This window comes from Anarrhichthys ocellatus, unplaced genomic scaffold (assembly GCF_004355925.1).
Source record: "Anarrhichthys ocellatus isolate YVR2014 unplaced genomic scaffold, GSC_Weel_1.0 scaffold40, whole genome shotgun sequence".
NCBI classification, from domain to species: Eukaryota; Metazoa; Chordata; class Actinopteri; order Perciformes; family Anarhichadidae; genus Anarrhichthys; species Anarrhichthys ocellatus.
The window spans coordinates 1,415,272-1,439,295 of NW_022280070.1; the positions used below are offsets into that span (position 1 = coordinate 1,415,272).

General features: G+C 43.7%; 1 protein-coding gene across 2 annotated transcripts in view; it reads right to left on the reverse strand.

Annotated features, from left to right (window-relative positions):
- Positions 1-2,315: 2,315 nt before the first annotated feature.
- Positions 2,316-24,024, reverse strand: part of rnd2 (Rho family GTPase 2) — a 25,413-nt gene continuing 3,704 nt past the window's right edge. The window contains exons 3-6 of one of the 2 annotated variants that reach the window (XM_031867813.1): positions 7,559-7,668; positions 5,553-5,687; positions 3,117-3,398; positions 2,316-2,760 (exon numbers count right to left, since the gene is read on the reverse strand). In XM_031867813.1, coding sequence (XP_031723673.1) covers positions 3,129-3,398; positions 5,553-5,687; positions 7,559-7,668 — 515 coding nt within the window. In that variant the 3' untranslated portion in view covers positions 2,316-2,760; positions 3,117-3,128. The other variant, XM_031867812.1, reaches the window with a different exon arrangement.

Here is a 24,024-nt window from a genome sequence, read left to right on the forward strand (position 1 = left end):
TCTCTCTCTCTCTCTCTCTCTCTCTCTCTCTCTCTCTCTCTCTCTCTGCCTGCCACCTCTGGGGACACAACCCCATCTGCAAATTGTTGTAATCAGCCAAGAACGTCGGCGATCGCGTGCTTCCTGTGCTCATGACGTTGGCTCTGGCCATTGAGGGATGAGATGACTGGGCTCTCTGTGCTTGTGCCACTTGGAAAAGTGGAATTGAAGGGAAACTCAAGAATGCAGAATCGGAGCGTGAACCCACAAAGGTACTTCTAATCCTCCCGCCGTCTCAGCGGTAAAGGGCAAATGGCTGATCAGATTGCTGAAATCGAGGCGAGACATCCTGCATTAATAAACCCGCCTGCGAGTGGGAGTAGATTGTCAAGATAAAATGCGATTGCCAGCCTAATTTTACAAACGAAGTAGCAGCTGATTTGTCTTCATCTTGGCAAGATGTACACGTCTGTATCAGCGTCTGGGTGACTGCTTTATTTGATGGATATGCAGGCTGATAGGGAGATGCAGGCCAGTGCAACAGAGATCATGCTGCCCAACGTCCGCTCTGTTAAACACACAAAAACACGTACACACTGGCACGACAAGACTAATCCTCCTAAGTCTCAGCCCGAGCTGTGGGGGCACAGCAGGTCTTGAGCCCCTGCTGTGGGTGCTGGCCTCATTTTCACTGCTCATTTCCTGCCAGGGGCAACCAACACCTTCCCACAGCTCCTCAGTGACTCATGTGTCCATCCAAAAAATATCCCACCACCCTTTTTCTGCTTTAAGGCATATACCACTGAAAATATATCTTTGAGTATCAAACACTCACCTCCTTGTAGGCTTAACAGCTGTCTCTCAAAGTCTGTACCTTTCTCCCTTACAGAGGAGTGTTGTAGTGGTCGTATATTCATATATAGAACTGAGTTTTATTTCTTTTCTTGTTGGTTCTCTTTGCAGTGCTTGGAAATGTAACCCTCCAGTTGACACATCTCTTCTACTTATACTATTGAATTAATAAGATAATGGAAGTAAATTCATCTGTTTTTTTAAGTATGAATCATTACAAATATGCAGTGTTTTTAAAATAGCAGACAGTTACAGTTTGTTGCATCAAGAACAATAGATAATCATTTTATAATCGCATCGTATCCATTTGAATCGGAATCGAATCGTGAGGTGCCTAGAGATTCCCACCCCTAATCTTGACCCCCTTTTTTGCCTGCAGGCGGTTGTGAGTCGATTGTAAGACTTGTGATTCCAATCGCAATCTGCAACTTCTGTCCTGTGCAAAGGAAAAAGCTGGAAACCTTTCAGAGCCCCCTTTCAAGTCTACAGGGGGTGAATATTTGATACTGTAAAGATGTATGTATTGGCAGTATATTACACCCACCCTTTATCACTTCCCCTTTTGTTTCTTGTTTTATCTTATTTCTGTCTTCATCCATCCCAATTTCTCTGACATTTCATCCATTATTTGAGCTCATCTTTTTAATGTTCTAATGTCTAGCAGGGATGTAACAACGGCTAAAATGCCAGACAGCTCTGACAGTTGTAAGGTTAAAGCTTTCAGTTGCTGCCAGAGTGTTATGGGTGTTATGACTTACAGTAGATGGGCCTGTCCACGCTCACCTCCCCATAAATGCTGTCAGGATACAGCAGCTTGCCAACTTCAAAAAACACTCCAGTCTGAAAGTCCTGCTGCCTCAGAGAAACTGTCCACATTAAGACTGACCAATGGACTGTTTTACAGAAACAGCTAAGGGGGGGATAAAAACAGCTTTGAAAGTTTGGGAAGGTAAAATTGTTCTCTGCGGATGAAAGAGCTTACATGTCATGTCCTCCGTCTTACTGGATAGGCTTGAAGCTCCTGCAACAGTATGGAGTCAGTCATTTAAAAACACTACATTAGTGCTCCGGTGCTGCTGCATTGCAGTTCAATTTAGTTTTTGCCAGCGGAGAGGTCTACACAGTGTGCACATTGCTTTGAAAGACTGACTCATTCCTCAGGCTGCAGTGCTGTTTGACTTGCAGGGCAACATGAGAGCACGGAGATGACATTAAAAGAAGGAGATGGACAGTTATTATTTACAGATATGGCTTTTGAAGGCTGGTATAGAGGAATGCATATAGAAGTTGTAGAGAAAAGACTGAGCATTGTGAAAAACGTCTCCTTTTGAGCATGATGAGACAATTCGTTAGTCTGTTGCAATCACATGGTTTACATCTCTGATGCCATGTAATGAAAAAAAGTAATGAAACTAGCCCCAAATCCTCTTTTTCCTATATAGTCAAGCTGTTGCTTTATAGTGAAAGGGAAACAAAATAGCTCCAACATTTTACCAATTTATTTTCCACAAAGAAACATCTTTAAAATAGATACAACAGCATTAAATTCAGTGAATCAAACTGACACAGTTGCAGTTGTTGAGAAAAATTGTGTTTTAAATGAGCAAAATCAGATATGTTGTGACTTCTAAAATGCACCTTCACAATATTTCAGTGTTACGAAATCTCATTTCCAGCTCCCAATGTTTGGTTTGAGCCATCGTTCATCCAATCACTACAATCCCCTTTTAGCATTACTGTACATTTCCTCTCAAGTATGGCGACAGGAAGCAACTTCAGACAGCACAGCTAGAGAACTATAGGCCTCATTTTCACTGAGCAACACAATCTCTGACAACGGCAAGCTTTACCTCCAGACGTCCAGCTTCAACATGGTCCTCCTCACATCTTCACACCCCCCAACTGTTGCATCACCGCGGTGCCATCCTCCTATTAGGGCAGGTTCAGGAAATTAACTCCTCTTTAATACCCGGGACTAGACGGCATTTCCCCTATCACAGCTTCCTTGTGTCCAGAGGGTTAGTCCAATTTGCCATCATTTTAAAACACAAATATGTAAACAGCTTAGAATATATGCACACACGCAACAAAAAAAAAAAAAATCCAAAGCACATCATTCCACGGCACAGTTGTTTCTTTTTTTTGTCGCTCCTCTGCAGTGCAAAAAAAAACAACAACAACAAAAAAACAACAAAAAAAAACTACAACAACGGAAAAATAACAATAAATAGACTTCCTCTGGTTTCTATATTTCTGTGTTTATGTATATACATATATATATTTACAGTGATGGGTCTCTACATGAGCACACAGCTCTTGGCCCGGTCCTTCCTCATGGTCGGGGCCTCGTCTATTTGCTCAGTCCGACCCGGCAGGGGTGGCAGGGGCAGCTGTGACACCCGCTTCAGGCCTCTGCGGGAACTGCTGCGTTTTAGCTGCGGCTTGTGCGGCCGCCGCACCGACGCCACCGTGGTGACGTGGAACACGTCCCGAACGCTGTTCTCTGAAACCTTGGATGTGCACTCTACGTAGGCCACCGCCCCCATCTGTCGAGCTATCGTGCTGCCCTGGAACACGGAGACAGGCAAGAGACAATTAGCAAGCAGGCAAGCTTCATTTATGAGACTGTTTTTCAAAACAGGAAACATGAAAAGGGGAGAATACATGCAACATTTTATCTGCAGTGCCACAGAAAACTTCAGCTAGTAAAACTTGACATTTTCACAACACATTTCTGTTACACTTTTTCTCCTTTCAATGGTTTTGTATTCAACCTTCAGCCTCTTTTTTTTTTTTTCTCCGTGATGTGTTATCTCTTGTTTCCCTTTAGAGGTTGTGCTTTAGAGCTCCACATCAAGGTGTTGTGAGAGCGCTTCACAAAGAAATTCAATTTTACAAGACGCACCTTATCCGTCATTGTACCTTGTCAATACGCAGGCATTATATCTGAACTGTGGAAGACTAAATGTCCCTGAAAGAGGCAGCAGATCGGAGACAAGCATGTCAATCTAAACCGTAGACTGAATGTCAATGATCTAAACATGTCTGGAGACAAATGCAGCTCCTCCAGCTGAGGCATGAATAATGTAGAGGCTCGAACTCCTCGGCCTGTGGTGAGAGAGTGGGAACAGAGCCCACTGGGCCACTGTTGACATGGTCTATGCAGCTATTTAGAGAGAAGAGACTAAACTCTAACTGAGCTCCTCCAGCACTGGAGCTCACCCCTGAGTAATGTTACAATATGCCCAGTTAATTGAGACTGTAAATTGTTTGCTTGAGATCAAATCAGGGAAAAATTTAATTCCAAAGTCCCTCTTGCCTTTCTCTTCGCTACAGTACATCAAAACACAGTCACGTAGGATCAAAACAGGTTAAGGTTGTTACCGATGAGACAGGAATGCATTTCCCATGACCCTAAAATTGCATGTTCTCCAACACAGAGAGCTTTTCATCCCCAGTGGACGTGGTTTGATTTTTTTATCGCGGCGGTTCACTGAGCCGCATATAAGAAGCAATGAATTCCTCATTTGGTGGAACGGCAGATTTAGATTCAGGGGTGGCGGCTGGAGAGGGCCAAGGTAGAGATTGTCGTAACAAGCGGAAAAGGCTTGATGAGATCTTGGGCAGATTAATGCGGAAATGTCTGGAGTTCACCCAATGGTCGCTCTCTCCGGCGACTCCTCAGCTGTGTTGGAATTCAATTTAGGATCAACAACAGGATAATGATACAGGCTATTGGATTAGAGCACCAAAGATGTTTATTGTGCACAGCTTTAGCTTCTGCTGTGTGACGCATGTTTTCTGGGCTTGTTGGAAGGACGAACAGTAGTCGCCTTAGATGAAAACAGTGACTGAGAAGGAGCAAAACAATAGTTTAATGTAGGCATGGCCACAAATGGTCCCCATCTATTTTAACATCAGCTCTGTGGTTTGCCACTCCATCTTTTGTTTATGTATCTTATTTACATGAACTGTTGTGTTGTTTTCAGTTGCTGATTTTTTTTTTTTGGAGGCTTCGTGCTTTTAGCCTCCGGCAAGCTCTGAGACAGCGCTGGAACAAAGGCTCCTTTGTTCTGAGGGCTTTTGTGTGGTGGGGAAAAAGCCCCTCCACTTTTTGTATGTCCAACACGCGAGAGCACAAATTGAACACGCTGAAAGCTGATTTAAAATTCACAGATTTACAGAACAGTTCATCATCCCCTTGGCTTAGAGGTCATGGCGGCATGCGATAAAAGGGCTCACTCATTTATCAATGTCTGTTTTTCTATTCATCCGGCATTTTGAAAATCCCCAAATCTGCATGAATATTTCATTTCAGGGAAAAATGTGTCCCTCGACATAAACTCCCCCAACCGCCTGTGCCTCTTCCGTGGCCCTTGCCATAAAGCAACGTTGCATCGCCTGTCAGCTGCTTTCGGTCAAAACGCCAACCCCAGCAACATATCCCAGAGGGGTTTCACACGGCTCTTAGTCTGCTGCGGTTGATTGTGTTGCATGAGTCCCCTTTCACACTCCCTTCCTGCGGGACTTCACCTGAGAGGCAATGCCAAGAAGGAAAAATTGTAGATAATCGCTGGATCGCTTTCTAATTTCTTTTCCCGGAAAACCATTGTTGTTTTCAAGTCTGTCTTTTTTTGTCCCCCAGGGCACCATCCAAGTCCTTCTCTCATTTCTCATCCCCCCTCTTTCTCCTCACATATCCATCACGGGCATGTTCTCACCTGCTCGTGGGTGACGGGGATGAGGCGCTGCTTGGAGAGCTCCCTCAGGGTGCCGACGTCTGTCCTCATGTCCAGCTTACAGCCCACCAGCACCACTTTGGCATTGGGACAAAACTCCTGCGTCTCCCCTTGCCACTGTTGAGACATGAACCGACAGAGATGCATCACTGATTGTGCCAAACACGAGCGTAGAGCTGCCTGTACCGACTGCGATACAGTGACGACCTTTTGGTCGTCCGACACTGGACACCTGAGCTCGATGGGGATTAATGCTCTCTTGATAAAAGACAATTGTTCAGCTGAGGAGTCAAAGAGAAATGAAAATGTCTTTAGAATCTACTGATAACAGCATTCCTGAGACTTAAAGGCAAATCAATTAATTGAAAAAATAAATGGTTAGTTGCACTCCTGTAAAGCATAAATTCATCAATGCATAGTGACATTAGGGCTTCAACTAACATTTTTGTAAATGAATGACAATTATTCTCTCGGTTAACCCCTTAATTGTTTGGTCAATACCAGAAAGCAGTGAAAAATGCACATAATATACTGAAATGTATCACATCTTCACATTGCTTGCTCTTTATTCATGCCACCGTGGTTCAGGTTTCTCCAGTACCCGTCAATGTATTTCAGGTTCTGTACAGAAAAGGTCTGAGCAGTCTTAAATGTCACTTCTGACACTGAACCAACACTCTCTTTTCCCTGCTGGTTAATACACGACTGCAGCCGACAGCCCTGAAATATTCCTTATGCCGTGTGCAGAATGTCAGGGTGTCCATTCGCCCTTTATGTTGAAAACAACCTTTGACCTTTCAAGCCCACCCCTATTCTACCAATAATACCCTATCAAAAGCTTTGATTGTTTAACCCGCTCTCCTCCCCGAGCTGTCATCCAGAAACCTTGGTTTGCTTGTTCCTAGAGGTCAAGAGTCTAATTTGGGATGGTGATTGTGCAACAGGTTTTCCATGTGCCCCTGAGTTTCAGAGATTACCAGGGCGACAGCTAGGGGTCAGGGGTCATGGTAACCCCCTGCCAAGGGATACATGGGAAAACCAAAAAGCTTGACGGCAGCTCTGCTTCCCCCTGTTGACAGAGAGCACTGAGGCTTGTGAGATATGTGTGAGTAAAAAAAAAAAAAAGGTTAGTTCTACGAAATCTGCAAGGGGCATTTTAGCAGCTCCCCTCAGACCACTAAACACGTCAACGGGCCAGCCGTGGGAACTGTCTTTGGCCCACAGGGAGCGCAGTTCAAAGGCAAACACACACACATGGCTTCAAGATGAGAGACCACTAACAGGCACAGGCCTATTTTATGTGACACCCATCCACGCAAACACAGCCATTACGTTGGGTGTCCCTACATATACAATAGGTATTGCCACCAGCTGTAAAAACACTTCCATGACCACAACCTCGCCCTGCCAGTATCACACTTTAACCGCCACCCCAAACTCAACTCCAGTATCGCAACATCTGAACCATAGATTCCATTACAAATTTTAAGTGCCACCATCTGGCCAACTTTTCTGCTTAAAACTTTGGTTTTTAATTTCAATATAATTTTAGATTGCCTACAAAAGAGCCATTTAAGTACTCGGGAACAGACTCTGCAACAGCTCCCCTTTGATATGGCTGATGTGGCTAATTTGCGTACGTGATATTCCTCTCGCAGCCACTCGGATGCAAAGCCTCTCCTTTCATTCTTCACTCTGACCTTCCGTTCCTCAGAGGCCCACGGGTCAAGTGTCCATGGACCTTTTAATGAGATAAAGGAGCGGGAGGCTCTAACCTCTGTGCTGATTTGCTCTATTGTTGAGCCATGAAAATGCAAGCTGCTGCTGCTGCTGCTGCTGCTGCTGCTGCTGCTGCTGCTGAGTGGGAACAAGATGCTGATCGGGAGAAACTGATTTTTTTTTTTCCCGGTTGGTTCTCCGGTGTCACAGCAGATATTGAATGCTGATCCAAAGTGTTGAGAGGAGAAGATGAAAAAAAAAACACTGACCTTCTTTATGACACTGTCCAAAGTCTCTGGGCGGCTGATGTCGAAACAGACGAGAACTGCATCCGAGTCAGGATACGCCAGCGGCCTCACATTATCGTAATAAGAGGAACCTGTGGAAACACAATAACATATGGCATAAGGTCACGGTGTTTTCTGAGAAATTCCTGTGTGTACTTGTTTTTAACCTGAATTAAACCCCATGAGGTTCTTCATCCCAGCCATACGGCTTATTCTGCCTATTAGAAACATACTGCATACTCCTGGAAGGTGATCTAAAGGTCAATAATACATGAAGAGCTCGTTAAAGCAGAGGCTATGACCTAAACATGGATATGCTGCATCTTGAATGCACTCTGCAGACGCAGATGAGTCTTGATCTTAACAGTTGTGTGCACATGTTTCAGTATCTTTGTCTCTTGGGCTTCCACACAGCTGTGGCCTCCCTTCATCAGAGTGCTTCATGAGGAATGTCGATGGGGTTACGCAGACATGCACACACACACTCAAAAGTGAATAATAGTGGGTTGAAGACCGGAGAACTTGTGCACACAATCCATAATCACCTTGAAACAACAGCGAATGCCAGCACAAAGGCCAAACTAAAGGTTGAACCCCTTCATGTATTATTATTATTATTATTATTAACCCCTTTATTGGCCATGTATGCGCACGCATACATGGCCAATAAAGCCGATTCTGATTCTGATTCTGATTTATTTTGTTGACTCAACCCTTTTGCTGTCTCTCTTGCAAATGGTCCGTGTTTTAAAATCCAAAACTTATTTCTGACTCGAGATTCACATGCACTCGCACGCCTTTCCCCACTCTCTCTTTTCATTGCTGTACCTTGATCAAATTTGAAGGCGGCGTGGTGCCTCTGTACTTTCACAAGTCGCTCGGTTCCACGGGTCCTGCTCTCCTACAGCTCTCATTAGGAGGCTTGTAAAAATATCTGGGCTCTCTCTCTGGAGCTGTGGCTGTGGGCCTCCCTCCCTCCTGCCTCCCCTGGGAATTGGTACGAAACTGAACTCTTACATTTCGATAGCAACAGCACCCTGGCTGCATTCAGTTTAGTGTCACGAAAACTCCCATGTTTGGGGACAAATCGTCACATTTTACCTTTACAACTACAAGAAATGTGCATAGAGCTGTGAATCACATACTGTTGATGAATGTTGCATACTAAAACAACTCAGATATTACATTTAATCTCTTAAAGCCACGCCAACTGAGTATGATAATTATAGATTATCATTATAGTTGCTGTTAACATGCTCATACCAGATCCGACACACTAGGCAGCCAGCTTGTATAAAAGAGCTGTGAGACTTTGTCTGGCGGGGTGAATGGAGTCTGCACAATAGCGCTACAGCCTGTTTTAGCATCACTATGTTCTCTTTGTTAATAATGGAATGACAAGAGCTGCACGCGGCCCGTAGACCCAGTTATTCAGCTGGCTGTCCAATAATGACCTGCTCCCTCCGCACTGAGAACAATGTTTTTGTTTACATTCCGTTTCTCACCAAATTTCACTTTGCCATCAAGGGCTAACAAAAATTCTATCAAATCTTTAAAGACTTAAAAAAAAAAAGAAAATGCTGTGAAATCTGCATTGTTGATGTTGGCTTGCAGTCTTCTTCTCTCCCGTTATTGTGGCATACCACTAGAGATATGCATAACCCCACCCTCTGCAGTCAGCCTATCACACTATAGTTGGTGTATGCATACATGTGGTGTATGTCATGAATGTACGATGATAACTGTATACTGTTACATAATGGTGCACTATTCATTTCATGAAACTTGCTCAGTACATACGTAAACGTTCTTCAAGCCTCTCTGTACAAATGAAGGGCACGACAATATTGTACTGATACAGCTCTTTGCAACTTTTTAGTTTTTATTGGTGACACAAATTTGCCATGATACAATCATTTGCATTGTTTTTAGAACAATGTAAGCAATGCAATGATTAGCTATGATTGATATGAGAAAGATCGGTTATGGGTACAATTGTTTCTGGGCCGCTGCGCATCGCTTGACTTGCAATCTCAAGTGTAACAACCATTCTAAATTACTGCACAGCCTGGCACTGTTGCTGTGGGCTTGGTGAATATTAATCCGTATGAAAACAATACAGAGACCCCAGCATATCTAGTGGTGAAAACTAAGTGGTGCCTTTAAACGCAGCAAAACCCTGATGGCAGTTTTGTAAGCTCTTTGACACAAACACGTTTAGCAATCTTGTTTCTCCTTTTTTTTAAACATGCACTGTAATCATATTTTCAGTGTAATATAAAAGAAAGAAATGAAAAATAAATGTAATTTTAGCCCCCCCCTGACAGGACATTATCCGGAAATCACAGTCCCGTCATCGTCTTAGTAACACAGGATTGCTAGTGTTTTGTAATGCTGACAGAACAGGACTTGCACACACACACACACACACACACACACACACACACACACACACACACACACACGCAAAAAAAGCCCAATAACACAGATGCCAAGTTGAACAGTCAGCAAAGCACACATTGAACAACAGCGAGCTCTGATTGGTAGTGGTCACACATGAGGTGCTGTAGCTGCTGAAGTTGGTCTTTAGTATGTATCACAATGCAGCAGACCATACTGAGGTTAGAGCTGAGGAGGAAAAGAGCATGTGGAGGTGGAGAGGGGACAGAAAAGATTTAATGGCTTTGATGCGAGGGCGAGGGCATATGCAGAAGCATGAGATGATGAGAGAAGCAACCGCGGAATTACAGACTCCAGATGAAGGGGAAGAGATGTCAGGTGAAGAACAGTTGAAACAATGGTCCTTGTTTGACTTGAGATGTAATTAGAGGCTGGAACGAGGCCTCCGGGATCAATTTGTCGATCCCAAAGATCCGAATGATTGGCAGGTCGCGGTCACGACGGACCTTGTCACAGTGCAGCAATTCTGAGCTCTTCTGCCTTGAGCGACAAGAAAGCTACCTCAGCACTTTTTGCAAAGTCAGAAAGAAAAGTCCTCTAAGGGAGAGGAGAAAAGGGCTGCATTTAAAACAAGCCGAGCAGGCACAAATAAAAGCCGATCACCATAACGATCAACAACATGAGGAGGAGGAGAAAGGGGGGGAAAGCAGTTTTCTCCTGATTGTAAAATATATCGCCTCCACCGCCTGAAAGGCACTTGTACGCCTTCCAGCGAAGAGACATGGCCAGAGATAAAAGAGGATGTAGCTGTAGAGGAGGGGAGGAGAGGGGCTGCACAGTGGGTGTTTGGTAGGTAATGAAAGCACTGGACTCGGCAGGACAGATCAAATAAAGATGTATGAGAGCTCTGGGTTGGCTATTGGTGAGACTGGCCTGTGCCCATTCACTGTGAGGTAGAACAAAAGGTCAATTGAATTTCAGACGGAGCAGGATGAGATGGATGGAGCAGTAGGGTGAGGGAGGGGAGCACAGCCTGGCAGAAACCACTAAAAACCATCACGCCTGACAAGGAGTGGGACCCTGCCACGTCGTGCCAAAGACGGGCATAAACCACCCCTCACAAAACCTCCTCGAGCATTAGCATTAGCCTGATTTAGCACCGGCGATGTCCCACAGTGAAAAGTGGATTTTTGTCTTTATTTCCACGGGGCTAATTAGCGCTAAGCCTCGCTGCGGCGCCATGCAGGAGGCTCTGCCGAGGTGACAGAGGTGGGAGGACAGCGTTCCTCAGTAGCCGTCAGTCGAGCTTCATCAAAGGCCTGAATATCCCAGCAGATGTTGAGGCGGACAGGAACGCTAATGTACAGTAATAAGGCTCGAGGATTTGTGGTTTGACTTCATTTAGGCCTACTGTCCCCTGACACATTGAGTCCCCCATAGGGACAGTCTGTCTGAAACATGACAGCTCTCTGTCTGCTCATTCAAACCCTCCTCTCTGAGAATTTCTGTTTTATGAGGACAGACGATGAAATAAACTGAACAATAAAACGCAAATGATGCATTTAGATGGAGAAGATTCTTTAGAAAACCTGTGAAATTGAGTGTGCATTAACATCTAACAAAGCCTTCCAGTCATCAGTGCATTAATCTGTACCATCACAGCAGGGATTTTCTCTATCTCTCTGCGTCTGTTGCATGCTCATTGCAGACACAGCTAAAAAGCAAACCATTATGAGCGAGGGGAAAAGAACTTTTCCTCGTGGCTCTGATGTGTTCATGCACATATGGCAGGGAGTCAACAGCAGCTCATTAGGCCACATAGACATTCTGAAAAAAACAAAACACCCATGCATACAGACAAAGGCAGGGTATAAGGAAACAAACACCCTCTCAAATGTGGACAAATAAACGACAGCAGTTAGTGTGACTGAGTTAGCCAAAACCTTAGAAACGCAACACATTCAACGCCACATACCCGGCGTCTTTATTCTTTTCCTGCAGCTGTTTTCCTCTTGAAATGCACCTTCAAAGCAAAGGCAAAACATTTCAAGTTGGGGTGACCGTGTATCGTAGCAACCCGGAGGGATGCAAATGGCTTCATTGTGAGGCCTTGAAAGGAAGTAAGGAGGAAGCGAGCAGGAGAGCGGAGGGGATCGTGGAGGCCAATGACTCCGGTGCATTGATTATTAGAGGTGACTAAAAGCAGGAGAAGAGGGTTGGCGCTCCATCCTTTTTAAAAGGTTGAGCAGACTTTTCATTGCTGATAGTTCGCTCTGTGTTGTGAAATGTTATGGTTGCTCCTCAATCAGGGTTCGTACTCGCATATAAAAAGAGACAGCTGCCAAGACACCCTTTGAGAGGAGGTGAAGTTACTTTGACCCAGTGTACCCATCTGCTGCTCAAGACGGCGTGTTTTCTTGTGTGAATGTAAGCCTGCACAAAACTTACTTTTACAGTCCCACGTCCGGAATCCAATACAGTGTACCGCATATGGTGCCACTGACCTTATTCACATGGCAGAAATTGTAAACTCACACTCCAGATGGAAAATACCGACCTGGAAGATTGGCATAAAACTAGTGCTTCTATAAGAAGGGACTTCAAAAGATTTGAAACCCAATTTCAGCTGGTCACATTAGCATGGAGTTTTCAAATGCCGGCTCTACCGTTTCAGTGTTCTGTCCATCATTTTAATGCCGTTGCAGGCAACCATTGATTTCCATTCATTTGCGCATGATATGGAAATCAATTAGAAGCCTCTTGAAATGTGTTTTTGAGTTGTGTAATCTGTCACAATGAAGATAAAGACCTGCCTTAAGTTTGGCCAGTGTTAAATTTTCACGAATGTGATAAATATTAAAGCAGACCTGAGATTCACTGTGATGTATTACACAACTCAAGCATGATTAAAGTGTCTGTTAATTAATATACAATAAATACATTAATGGAAAAAAAAAAACACCTGCCATTAGAAAAGTAGAAAATGAAAGGGACACTGTTTTTCTCATTAGTGTATAGGCAGGTAAAGTCTAATGAAGTTATGACAGTATTGAGTAGCATTATGGGAAATGTAGGATCCAGCGTTTTCGAAGCTTGGCTCATACCATGGACTAAAAGTCATGATATCTTCTCCACTATCGTTTTGATTTTTTATCATTCTTTTTTAAATCTGCTGTGCCCTACTTCTTTATGGATGTGCAATACTAAATCATTGGAGTGCCTCTCTAAATTGGTAAAAACATGCAAAACCACTAGTTTGGTCCTTTTACATTTCGGGATCTATTTTGGAGGTTGCTAGTTAGTTATAGTGGGTTAGTCATAGATAGGGGGGTTAAAATATAACTGTATTACGTCCAGGTCAAACTTTCCTATTAATTACTGCATATCTGAATTAATCCTGATATGTGTAACACAGAATAGAATCTCAACAGCAAATAGTGCAGTATCATGATAATACAAAAATGTACGTCATTGGATTAAAATGTATTTCAGAGTTCCAGTTTCTTATTGGATCCACTCATTCTTAATTCATTTGTTATTTCTTGTGAAGTGAAGTCTCTCAAATAAATGATTCCATTGTACGATGTTCTTCCTGGTACATAATAGAGCGGATGGACTGTATACTTCCTCCTCCTGTGATGTAATTTTCAAATGGCCATCAATGATATAAAGACTAGATTTCAGAAATACTGAACCTAGGAGGTGATATTGCATTTTCAGATCACATGAAATGTTTGCCAGATTCTGTGCAATATGTAGAAGCAACACAGACATCACTATGTGCCACGGCCTGCAGCTTGGGGCAGTGAATCTGAGCAAAAAATCAACTCAATCCAGTGAAACAAACTATTAAAAAGACTGTAATTAAGCAACCTCAGCTGGCCTGGACTCTAGACTGGGGCTTTTATCTTTGGTTGCGCATGCAGTCTGACATATAGGCTATACACGTGTACAAAACACACACACATAAATCTGTTGATCTGCAAGAGAGATGGCTGTGTCAAGTTTTTCAAAGGCATTAGCACACGGCCAGGACAGTAGAGGTGACACCGGGTTAAATGGCCATTAACCTCCCATGTCTGCAGCCTCCACACAGGGGATATTGATCAAAGCTCCCTGTGCTTTCCCTGTGGAAGAAGTGCAGCCTTTGAAGGGCATCGAGCACCTTTTCCACGCATCTGCTCTGAGCCGTGCTGCCGAGGAGTCAATGCCCGGGTCTGTCGTTGAAAAGCTGGGCCAGCCACAGCGCTGACAGCAGAGGCAAAAAGGGACAGAGCGGCATTACTGTCTGTCTCCTGCTCAGCCCCAGGGGTATGGAGATGGACTAGTGTGTCCGCTTTCAGTTTCTCCACACCCCCAGCTCCTCTTTTATAATCACAGACACACACACACACACACACACACACACACACACACACACACACACACACTCTCTCATTCCACAGTAGAAACAGCTTTGAATTTCATCTCCTGTTCTTTGATCTCTGTGTCCTGTCTAAGGCTCTGGTTCATGCTGCGCTTCGCTTTTAAAGATCACTACACTCCTTCTGTCGATTTATATATGCCCAGTCTCCGTTTTAAAAAAACAAAACAATCATGTCTCTGCTTTGATTTTCCCTTTCGAAGTGTGACACGATGAGATCTGGTGTGACAGTCTATGTTGGTGCCCCCCCCCCCGTGGCACTTAATTCCTTGGAGATGTTCATGTGTTTAGATGTTACAATTCAAACACTACACAGTTTTTGTCTGCGTGAGGAAGTCGAGCAGCTGGGAACAACTGCTGGCAGTGTACAGGGAGCACACGCAGTACCTGTCTTTATCTGTTAATGTGTTTCCTCAAGCTCTGCGCCTTTCACACCAGAACCTTTGACTCTCGTCAAAGCAGCAAAAGCAGACTGTTTGGACAAGATCCATCTAATGACACAGTTTAATAAAAAAACAAACAGACCAAAGCCAGTTAAAGCGCTCCATATGCTGACTTGAAGATTATTTGTTCTTTGCACAACCTCTTTCACAGCTCAGTGTTGGACCCCCAGCTGGTTCTGATATCCCCAACACAAGTCTTCTTGCTGGATTTGTTTTTGTCTCGTTGCTCAACTTGAACATTTAAAAGCACAAGATTTCAGATTTTTTTTTTTTTTTAAAGAAAGCAGGCTAGTATGAATTTCCAGCTTAACTCCTTGAAAGTTGATCACTTCAGCCACTCTGGGCGAGCCACTGCTTTACAGAGACATCCAGATTATGGATGCTTAGGTCAACAATCATTGACAGTGCAGCCCAAATAAATTCAAATCAAACATTAACACACAGGCAAAACGGTGATTTAGTGACCCAAAATAAAAGCACCATATTTGGCTTCCAGTAGTGCAGTTGAACCTGGCTCAACATTTTCCACAACACTATGCAACGGCATCCGGCAAAGCACTGTATTGGAAGATCAGATTCAAGCAAACACACACGCCTGGCAGTTAACTAGATATCATCAGATGGCAGATCACACCTGATTCAACCTGGGCACCTTCCAGATGGCACCAAATTACTGAATTTTCCAATCCTAGCTGCTATAATCCAACTCAAATTGAAAGAGTCTTTCTCTGTATGTCCGTGTTTCAAGTTTCTCAAAGTGTTTGTCAAAGTCTTTTGTCAAAGTGTGACGTTCATCTAATCAACTTCACACTTTGGGTGCTTTGCTGAGAACCAGGCAGCAACTTCTGGGTCTGTAAAGTGAAGCCAATGCGGAAGTGCCTTCAATTTGCATTTTGTTCTAATAGCCAGCAGGGGTCAACTCCTCTGGGTGCAGAAAGAAGTCTGATTGTATAGAGGTCCATGAGAAAATGACCCTACTTCTCACTTGATTTATTACCTCAGTAAACATGACGGCGATAGCCAAAAACCAAGATGGCGTCCGTCAAAATGCCGAACTCGATATGATGAGGACCCAAGGAAGCGCAGTGTCGAGCGTTAAGTTGTTTGGAAGAGCAGTTCTGTAGAAAGCTGCAAGCATCAATAAGCAATCGGCCGAACAGGGAGTTGCACTAGTGTGATGGGAAAATATATTATTGTATCATGCTTAGTTTTGAAGAATGTACTACTCGTAGTCAGGCGATGTTTTTTAATTAGTTTTGTATCCAGGTGTCTTGTTATCTCTTCCCATGAAGGATGAGAAGTGAAGAGACACTGTGTCTTTGTCTTAGGAGAAAGACACAGAGAGACCTTGACTCCAGAACTGAATTTCAGAAACAGACATCCTGTCTGAAATACTTGTACTCCCCTTTTGCCACATTATCTGAATTTGTAAGGTGTGAACCTTTTGTATACATAAATGATGTTGAATGTTGCACCTTTTAGAAGCCTTCTCACAGTACACTGAGATACGTGTCTTTGGGACTGCTCTCTCTTTATTGCAATAAAGACCAACAACTTTGATTCTTTCGAGACTATGTTTATTGATCCAGATTGAAAACTTCCACCCTTCTCCCGATTAATCATAGAAATCTTCCATCACACTAGTCAACTTTCAATTAATCAAAGTTTGAAACTGATGCATGGGACAATGTTTGTCGAAAAGTGTAATGCGGGAGGTTCTCTAAGCTGGCAGCTCAGTGCCTCCATTTGGATGAATACGAATAGTTGAAAAAGAAACTCAAGCCGCATTGAATATTTGTAATAGAACACCATTTTCAACAGTATTGGGGTTCATGCAATGATGTTTGGAGTTTACTGCCAACATTAGACACCACTCTAATTCTTTGACCTAGTATTGGTGATTTCCATGGCACAATGAATTCTGCTCTGAAAGGCTACCAGCCCTCCTCAAATACTACCATCACTCCACATCGCCTTCTGTTCCTTTTCACGTGTAAAACAGCCGCGATCACATCCTTTTATTTCCACTCCTACACATCTTTCAATCTCAGGATTTTCATTAAAACTTGTAATAACACTGATGGAAGCTTCTCTGTCCACGGCTATCTGTCTGATATGAAAGAAGATGTGAGAATATTCAGGCGGCATATGAAAGAATAGCTTGTGAGTGGAAAAGGACATCCTCTGCTCCATCGACTCCACTTCCTCCATCCAAACACATCCCTATCATGGTGCTATCTATCCCCAAGCCCACTCTGAAACCCCCCCAGGGAGACCGCCAGGGAGACGTGGCCCTACTTCAAGTGCAATTTCACTTCCACAAAAGCAGCAGTAGCGAGAAAGAGAGCACATCGAATCTTGTTTATAAATAAAGTCATCCATAAATGATGGGATCTGTTGAATGTGTGTGAGCGGGGTGCAGGTGGGGAGTGAAGGACGGAGGTGAAAGACGGCCTCCCTCCCTGTATCCCCTTACGCTCAGATGGGTTGCAGATGGATGCTGAGAGGGTTTTGCTCCCGTGGTGGTGGGGGTGGGGGTGGGGGGACTGAGCGCTAGCTCTGGGAGCAGTAGAACCAGTCAGCGTGGCTGTTTTGAATTGGGCTGATCAAAGCTGGATCTGCATCGGGTTCTGTTGCACTCGGTAGAGGGAGCTCCATTTCCCTTTTGGGTTTCCTGTCTGCCTGGAAAGGCATTAACTATTGCTACTGTTGCCTGGTTTCGTGCCAAGGAGCAATAGTTTGTGTCTCTTCTCTTGTTAAATTCAACACGTGAACAGTGCTGGGCAAACATAATGTGTTACTGTCATTGCTTCACCGCGCCGAGTGACGCAGACATTGCTGAAAATTGTGTTCCTTGTGTTACACATTCAATTCAATCTGAACCACGTTATGACACTTATATAATATATATCTATCAAGTATAATTAAGTATCACTGCAAAACTAGCAATGTCTAAATAGAAGCAAGCACCAAAGTTCACACACCAAATTGAATGTTTTTTAAATAAATGTATCATTTGTTGTGTTTTTATTCATTTAGAAAGAAGAGGTTTGTTTCTCTTTGGATATCTATTAGGGAAAATGATATTGTCCTGGCTCATTGGCCAATTTGTGCATGAACCTCTTTACTAAATAACATAAATTAAGCACAAAATGGTAGACAGGGTTGAATGCTGGATATTCTTGTACTTTATTTATGTAAAGCATAGAAGAATATCACAAATATGGCAACTGGTGTCTCTTAGTGTGTAGTCAGTTATTCCTAATCAAACTTAAAACCTAAGAAGCTCCCAGTTTGTATGGTCAAGTCCATGTGCCTTTTGGAAGTGACTACATTTAGGATCTATAACCTCCTACCCTGTCAATGTCCTTTGCATCGTGCCGTAGATCATGTTACTTCAGGTCAATGGCGACAGAGGTTGCACTATTAAAGCGTGTTTCCTCCATCGCTTACCACAATAGACAAAAGCACTGCATTAAATCCCTTACAGGCCTTCTTATATCGCCATATGTAGCTGTGTGTTTAGCATGTAACAAGGGTGCTGCATTGGTTTAAAAGTGTGACACAGTTGGCGTTTGTGTGTCTGCGTCCCCGAGGACCACAGTGGGTCAGGTCCCAAGGGTGCCACCTACCAACCTTACTCTCAACAAAAAGCCTCGGAGGGTGGGGTGGTGGGCTGGGGTGGGAAAAGCACAGATGTACACTTCTCCTTCTGTCTACCCCTTCTGTCCCCTTCTGCAGTTTTCAATCTAGTGAACACTTGCTGCTCTTATAATATGCTTCAAGGGCACCACCCCCATGCTTTTTACTCGCTTCAACCCCTCACTCCCCCAATCTCTTTGCCTATTGGGCGAAGCAGCTGCTGCGCTTTCCAGGCTTATTGTCTCCCGGCTCCCATCCCAGCTCCCCGGATCAGTCCTCATTACGCCTCTGGCCTCAGCTGAGAAACAACAGGAGTGGTCCCAGGGTCAGAGCTGTTGGAATTCCCATACATAAACCCATTCGATCACGCACATGACCACACGCATGTAAACATGCACTCACACATATGCATGACTCCAATAATAGAATGTAATTGATCTTCCCTACTATTAGTTACAATTTATTCTCATATCTGACCCTTTGTATTGTTGTTGCCTTAAACGCTTGGCAACAAATCAGTTTCTTATCTTTATTTTATCCCCTTTTATTCTCCCAGTCAGTCATCATGTTGTGTCATTCTCTTCTAGTAGCACGGCATGGCAAGGTGTAAGACAGCAGTGTGAGCCCATCAAAAGCCTTAAGTGCACATCTTTTCTTCACCACGTACCAAAAGACTCATTTTAATTCTGCCCATTTAATGTTCATTCCCACTTTCTATGTTTTTTACATTGGCACATTAAGTAATTAAAAGCCAAAAGCCGTATACGGCCTATCTGCAGAGTGCAGCACAGTTCAGCAGAAGACATGCTATTTAAGCAGATTATACACTTTTGCCTGGTGCTCAGCATTAAGCTGACAGTGCATGGGGGCTGAGATGTGGTGAAGGAATGAGTGGTGGCTTTCAGCTCATAACTGTGTCCGTGGTCACATTTACAGGCTCCTCTGGTGGAGATGAGAGATCAGAAGGGACGGGAGGCAGTCTCCTCTGGGGGCCTCTAAGAAGTGCTTGTTTTATTGTTTATGGGCGGGAGGACATGTGGGATGCTCGGGACGTTTTTTTATGCATGTAAAAGCGAGCAAAGGAATGGGTACAAGCCTGTGTGGTGCAGGTGGCAGGCTGCACTTCTGTGTGTGAGTAGAGGTGTCTGTGCGAGTGTGTGTTTCACAGTGTCACCGAGGAGAGCAGATATTCTGTGTGGTAATTACAGCCTGTGTGTTCCTGTCGGTGAAGCTGGCTGGCTTTCATGGAGCACTTCTGCCCACCCCTTACTGCTTAACACGGCCCCTGACTGCTGGTGACCCGAACGCCTTCAGAAGCCGCCTTGTCTAATGGGCTATCAGAGATGGAGAACACCGACGAGGAGGGAAAAGAAAGATGGGGGGATAAATAAATAGTACAGAGGAAAAGATAACTGACAATCTACCTCCAGAGAAGTTACTTTACGCTCTCCTGCACATCAACAATCCTGCTGTTCCAGCTACCTTCTCTTAGTGTAACAACCGCGCAGCCATTTCCTCTTCAGCTAGTTGACCCTTTGTGTAATAGTCTATGAATATGATTCATGTAGTGGGATGGAGCACAGCTGCTGGCCTGCTCAAGAACCAGGACTTCGAGCCCAGCAGCCAGGACTGCTGGCTGTACTCCAGAGTTTCCGTCACACAAACCCACTCGGAGAGTCAGGGTGCAATGAAGTGCACCACTGTGCATGAGACCATCATTATTCAAGAAATTTAGAGCAGGAAACTATTTACAAAGAGGAGAAGAAGGGAATGTCTACAACACAGAGGGGATTTGTTCATGTAATGCCCAAACAATTTGCCTAAGCTATAATATGAGGTATTTCTGTAAGTGCCATTTTAGTTATATGCATTCATGTGACATGAAGCAAATTTTGTGAGCCGTAAAATACATTTTAGTGATTGTCTAATGGAAAACCTGGACATCTAAGGCACTTAACAGCCACATAGTGGCAGTTAAAGTAAAGCAAATGCTCACTGCATTTACATTTCTCTTCTTATTTGAAGTTTAAATGTATTTAGTTGCATGTATTAGCCATGCTCATTATTCCTGATCATGGGAGTGATCAGTTCAGAAGTCACTAAAATCCTTGGCTATGAAATGTGAGGTATGTAGAATTTACAGTACTGTGACACTCAAAGACGGCAAGTCCACTTCACCCCACGCAGCTCTTGCCTCTTAGTTTCTAATATGCAAAACGTCTTTGTGGGCTCCAACTATTAACTGTAATCCCCGGGATTATCAATTGCAGGCTGCCAGAGAGGCTGCAGGCTCATCACAAACCAGGGGGATGAGAGTCATGGAGGAGCCAGAATATATTCTCTGTGTTTTTTCTGTCAAGCTCATCAGGCCCCAGGAACAGAAAAATAGTAACTGTACCAGTTACCAGTAACTGTCTTTGAGAGTGGCGACCTGGACCAAAAACGCCCAAGTTTATTTCCAACCTCTCCAAATCCAACACGGCAGTCACAAGTCGAACAACATTATAACTCACCGTCCTCTGTGCTCACTCAGCCACCAAATTGAAAAGGGAAACTTCTATTAAATGTGTACATTGTGATCTTTTCACAAACACAATACAAAATGTTACACCTGACATGAATTCTCATGCCTCAACAAGAGTCAGAGTCGACAGCCATGCTAGTGGCTCTGTGAGTCTGTACTTTGAGAAGGGCAGCACCTTCTTCATTAAAGATGCTTTACAATATATTACTGTGACAATGTAATGGTGGCATAGTAACTGTATAAACAACTACATTAGAACTGTAAGAACTTATTGATTTGATAACTAGTCCATTAATCAATTAGTAAATTAAGAAAAAAAAATCAGATAAAAACGTTTAATTGATTCATTAATTAAGTCATTTAAGTCATCTCAAATGTGAGGATCTGATGTTTCTTTCTTTTTCATATTATTGTAAACTAAGTATGTTTGGATCTTTGAAATTCTGTTCAGGGAAAAAAAAGAAGCAAATTACCCAACATTTTGGGTAAGGACAGTTTTTCTAAACTTCTCAAATGTGTTTTTTAATTTTTTTAAGTTACAGTATTTCAACAGCTTGCACTATCATCTGTTTACTCATTACCCAAAAATGTCATGCAGCCATTCTCCCCCGGTGCAGGGGAGTGCCTTCTAGCCTGCTATGCATCATCAAAACAGGTTTCGTTTAGGCAGTTGCCAACCAGCCCAATTGGCCTGGGGTGGTTGGGCCGAGACTAGAAACAACTTTCAGGGCTCAGGCTCGGTGCATACGATCAGTCTTGTGAACGGCAGTTGAAAGGATATCATCACCCTCCCTTCAGGATGGAGACAAAAATAAACAAAAGGTCTATTTGCTGTCTGTGGTCAAATAAACAGCTCCCTTACCAGCGAGTTGCAACCATCTAAACATAATTTCATTCTCCAATTGCAAATTCAAGGAAAAGAGAACGAAATGTTGGTTTTTAATTATTTAACGCTGAGTCTAACATTACAGTTGTGATACAAAAAAGGCCAAACGGACCAACCGTAAGAGCCGGAGCAAATCATGTTATCTCCTGCGTTCAGTGTAGTCGCTGCTCAGGTCAGACAGCACTTTCTGAGCATCCTCTGGCTCCAGTGAGCTGTGGCTTTGAGGGCAAAGAGCTGCCTGTTGAAAGTATTTACGCCCTGAGTTGTGGCTGCAGTTCACTCATTCTCTATTAAAGATTAATAAAGCGTAAAGTGTTGAAGAATAGAAAAGCCCGCTGAACCCAGCGTGTTTTTACAGGCCTCTGAATGCCCTACTGGTCCAGTGCGCTGAGAATGTGGAGTTTAAATAGCAAAGAAGACACCAGGAATGTTGGAAAGTCAGTATGAGAGGAGAGAGACAGCCAGACTGTGACTGTGAGTGAGTGCTGGCGCTGGGAGTGGTGTTGCACACTTGCAGTGTTTTGTTATCGTCGCTCAAGTCGAAACAATCACACCTCTGACTGTGAAAAGTCGAGACAGCTTTGTCGTGAGAAATGAGCCGAAAATAAAACATCAAGCTTGACTTTAACAGAGGAAGACGCAATATAGAAAAGTGGCTCTGAAACCTGTGTGAATGTGGTAATTTTATTTTAGACTTACAATTTGTGACATTTTCAGGTAAATAAATGTTTTTTTCTGCTCTCTGTCATTGAATGTGCAGCACAATAGTGCGTCAAACTGTAGCCAGTTTATGAAAGCTTTTATATTTGTTGTTGTGAACACCCCGTGTCAGGCAGGTCTATTGCAGGAAAAATCCTCCACTGCACAGCAAGTGATGCGTTTCATGTTCCCAGCAGCATGCACTTTGTTTGTGGGAAAAAAAGAAAAAGGGAAACTATAGCGAACATCACTGATCATTCAAAGAACCATAACAGAAACTCAAATTTCATTGACAGAACATCTCGGGTTAAGAGCGAGGGACACGTGGTTTGAATGACGAGCGATCTCTGGGAAGTAGAAAAAACACCACAGCGAGAGCGATTAGTAGCAAAGATATCAGCAAAAGAAGAAAGCAAAACAAGATTCCTGTGGATAGCCACTTGACAAAACAACAGTCCCGCATGACTAAACAGAAAGTAAGAGTTCCATTGTTCATGTGAGAATCAGGTCAGGCACTAGAGAGGCAGCAGGGAGGGGAAACAGAAAGAGACGTGAGTGTACTGCTGTACTGCAGGAAGTTTGGGGAAACCCGGGCTGTCATGACTTGGTCTTGTAAGAAACAGCATGCACCAAGGCTAGAGGGAATTTTTCCCAGGCACCCTTACCATATTGGGAAGAGAGGAAGAGTGTATTAATGCCTCAGGCTCTGTAAAAACCCTGGCTGGCTGACTACCAGTGGGCCCCATGAGCGTCGACAGTAATCACTAATGGCTCTCAGACAAGTTATCACCAAGCCACATTGACATTTTGATCACTTAGCAACTTGCGTTGCTTTAAACGTCCATTAAGATACAGATACATGCAATGGTGAAACAGACTATCTATCACTGTGTGGCTGCTGCCTGCACAGTCATACACAGATACAAAGGGGTTTTTTTTGTTTTCTAATTGACTTAATTCTGCAGATGGTCTGGAGCTGAATAAAAGGCCAGAATACAAAACACAGCGGAAAGTTGCCCTCTGGTTCCCAGAAGCCATAAGACCTCCCTGCTTCTGTGTAATGCTTCTTAAAATACCCATTCATTTAGAACAGCAACACACACACACACACACACATGCACAGACATACAGATTCATGCTCGGTAATGACCTCGATTAGATAAACACCTCACCGCTGTTTTCAAACATCCTGCAAGGACTAGTTCTTGTGGAAGAACCGGTTTAATGAGACCAAGATAATCATTGGTGCAACGAGTGCTGGGAGAACGAGCTGGGACATGAGCTGTTTGAATAGCCATGCCTCGGACAGCGATCGATATTGCTTTGTGAACGGAGCCAGACCGCAGCAGGCAGACTTCACCCTCAATTAAAAGGGAGACAATACTTTGTGTGAAGGGGCTGAAAGCCTGGTGGTAAAAAAGAATATATATA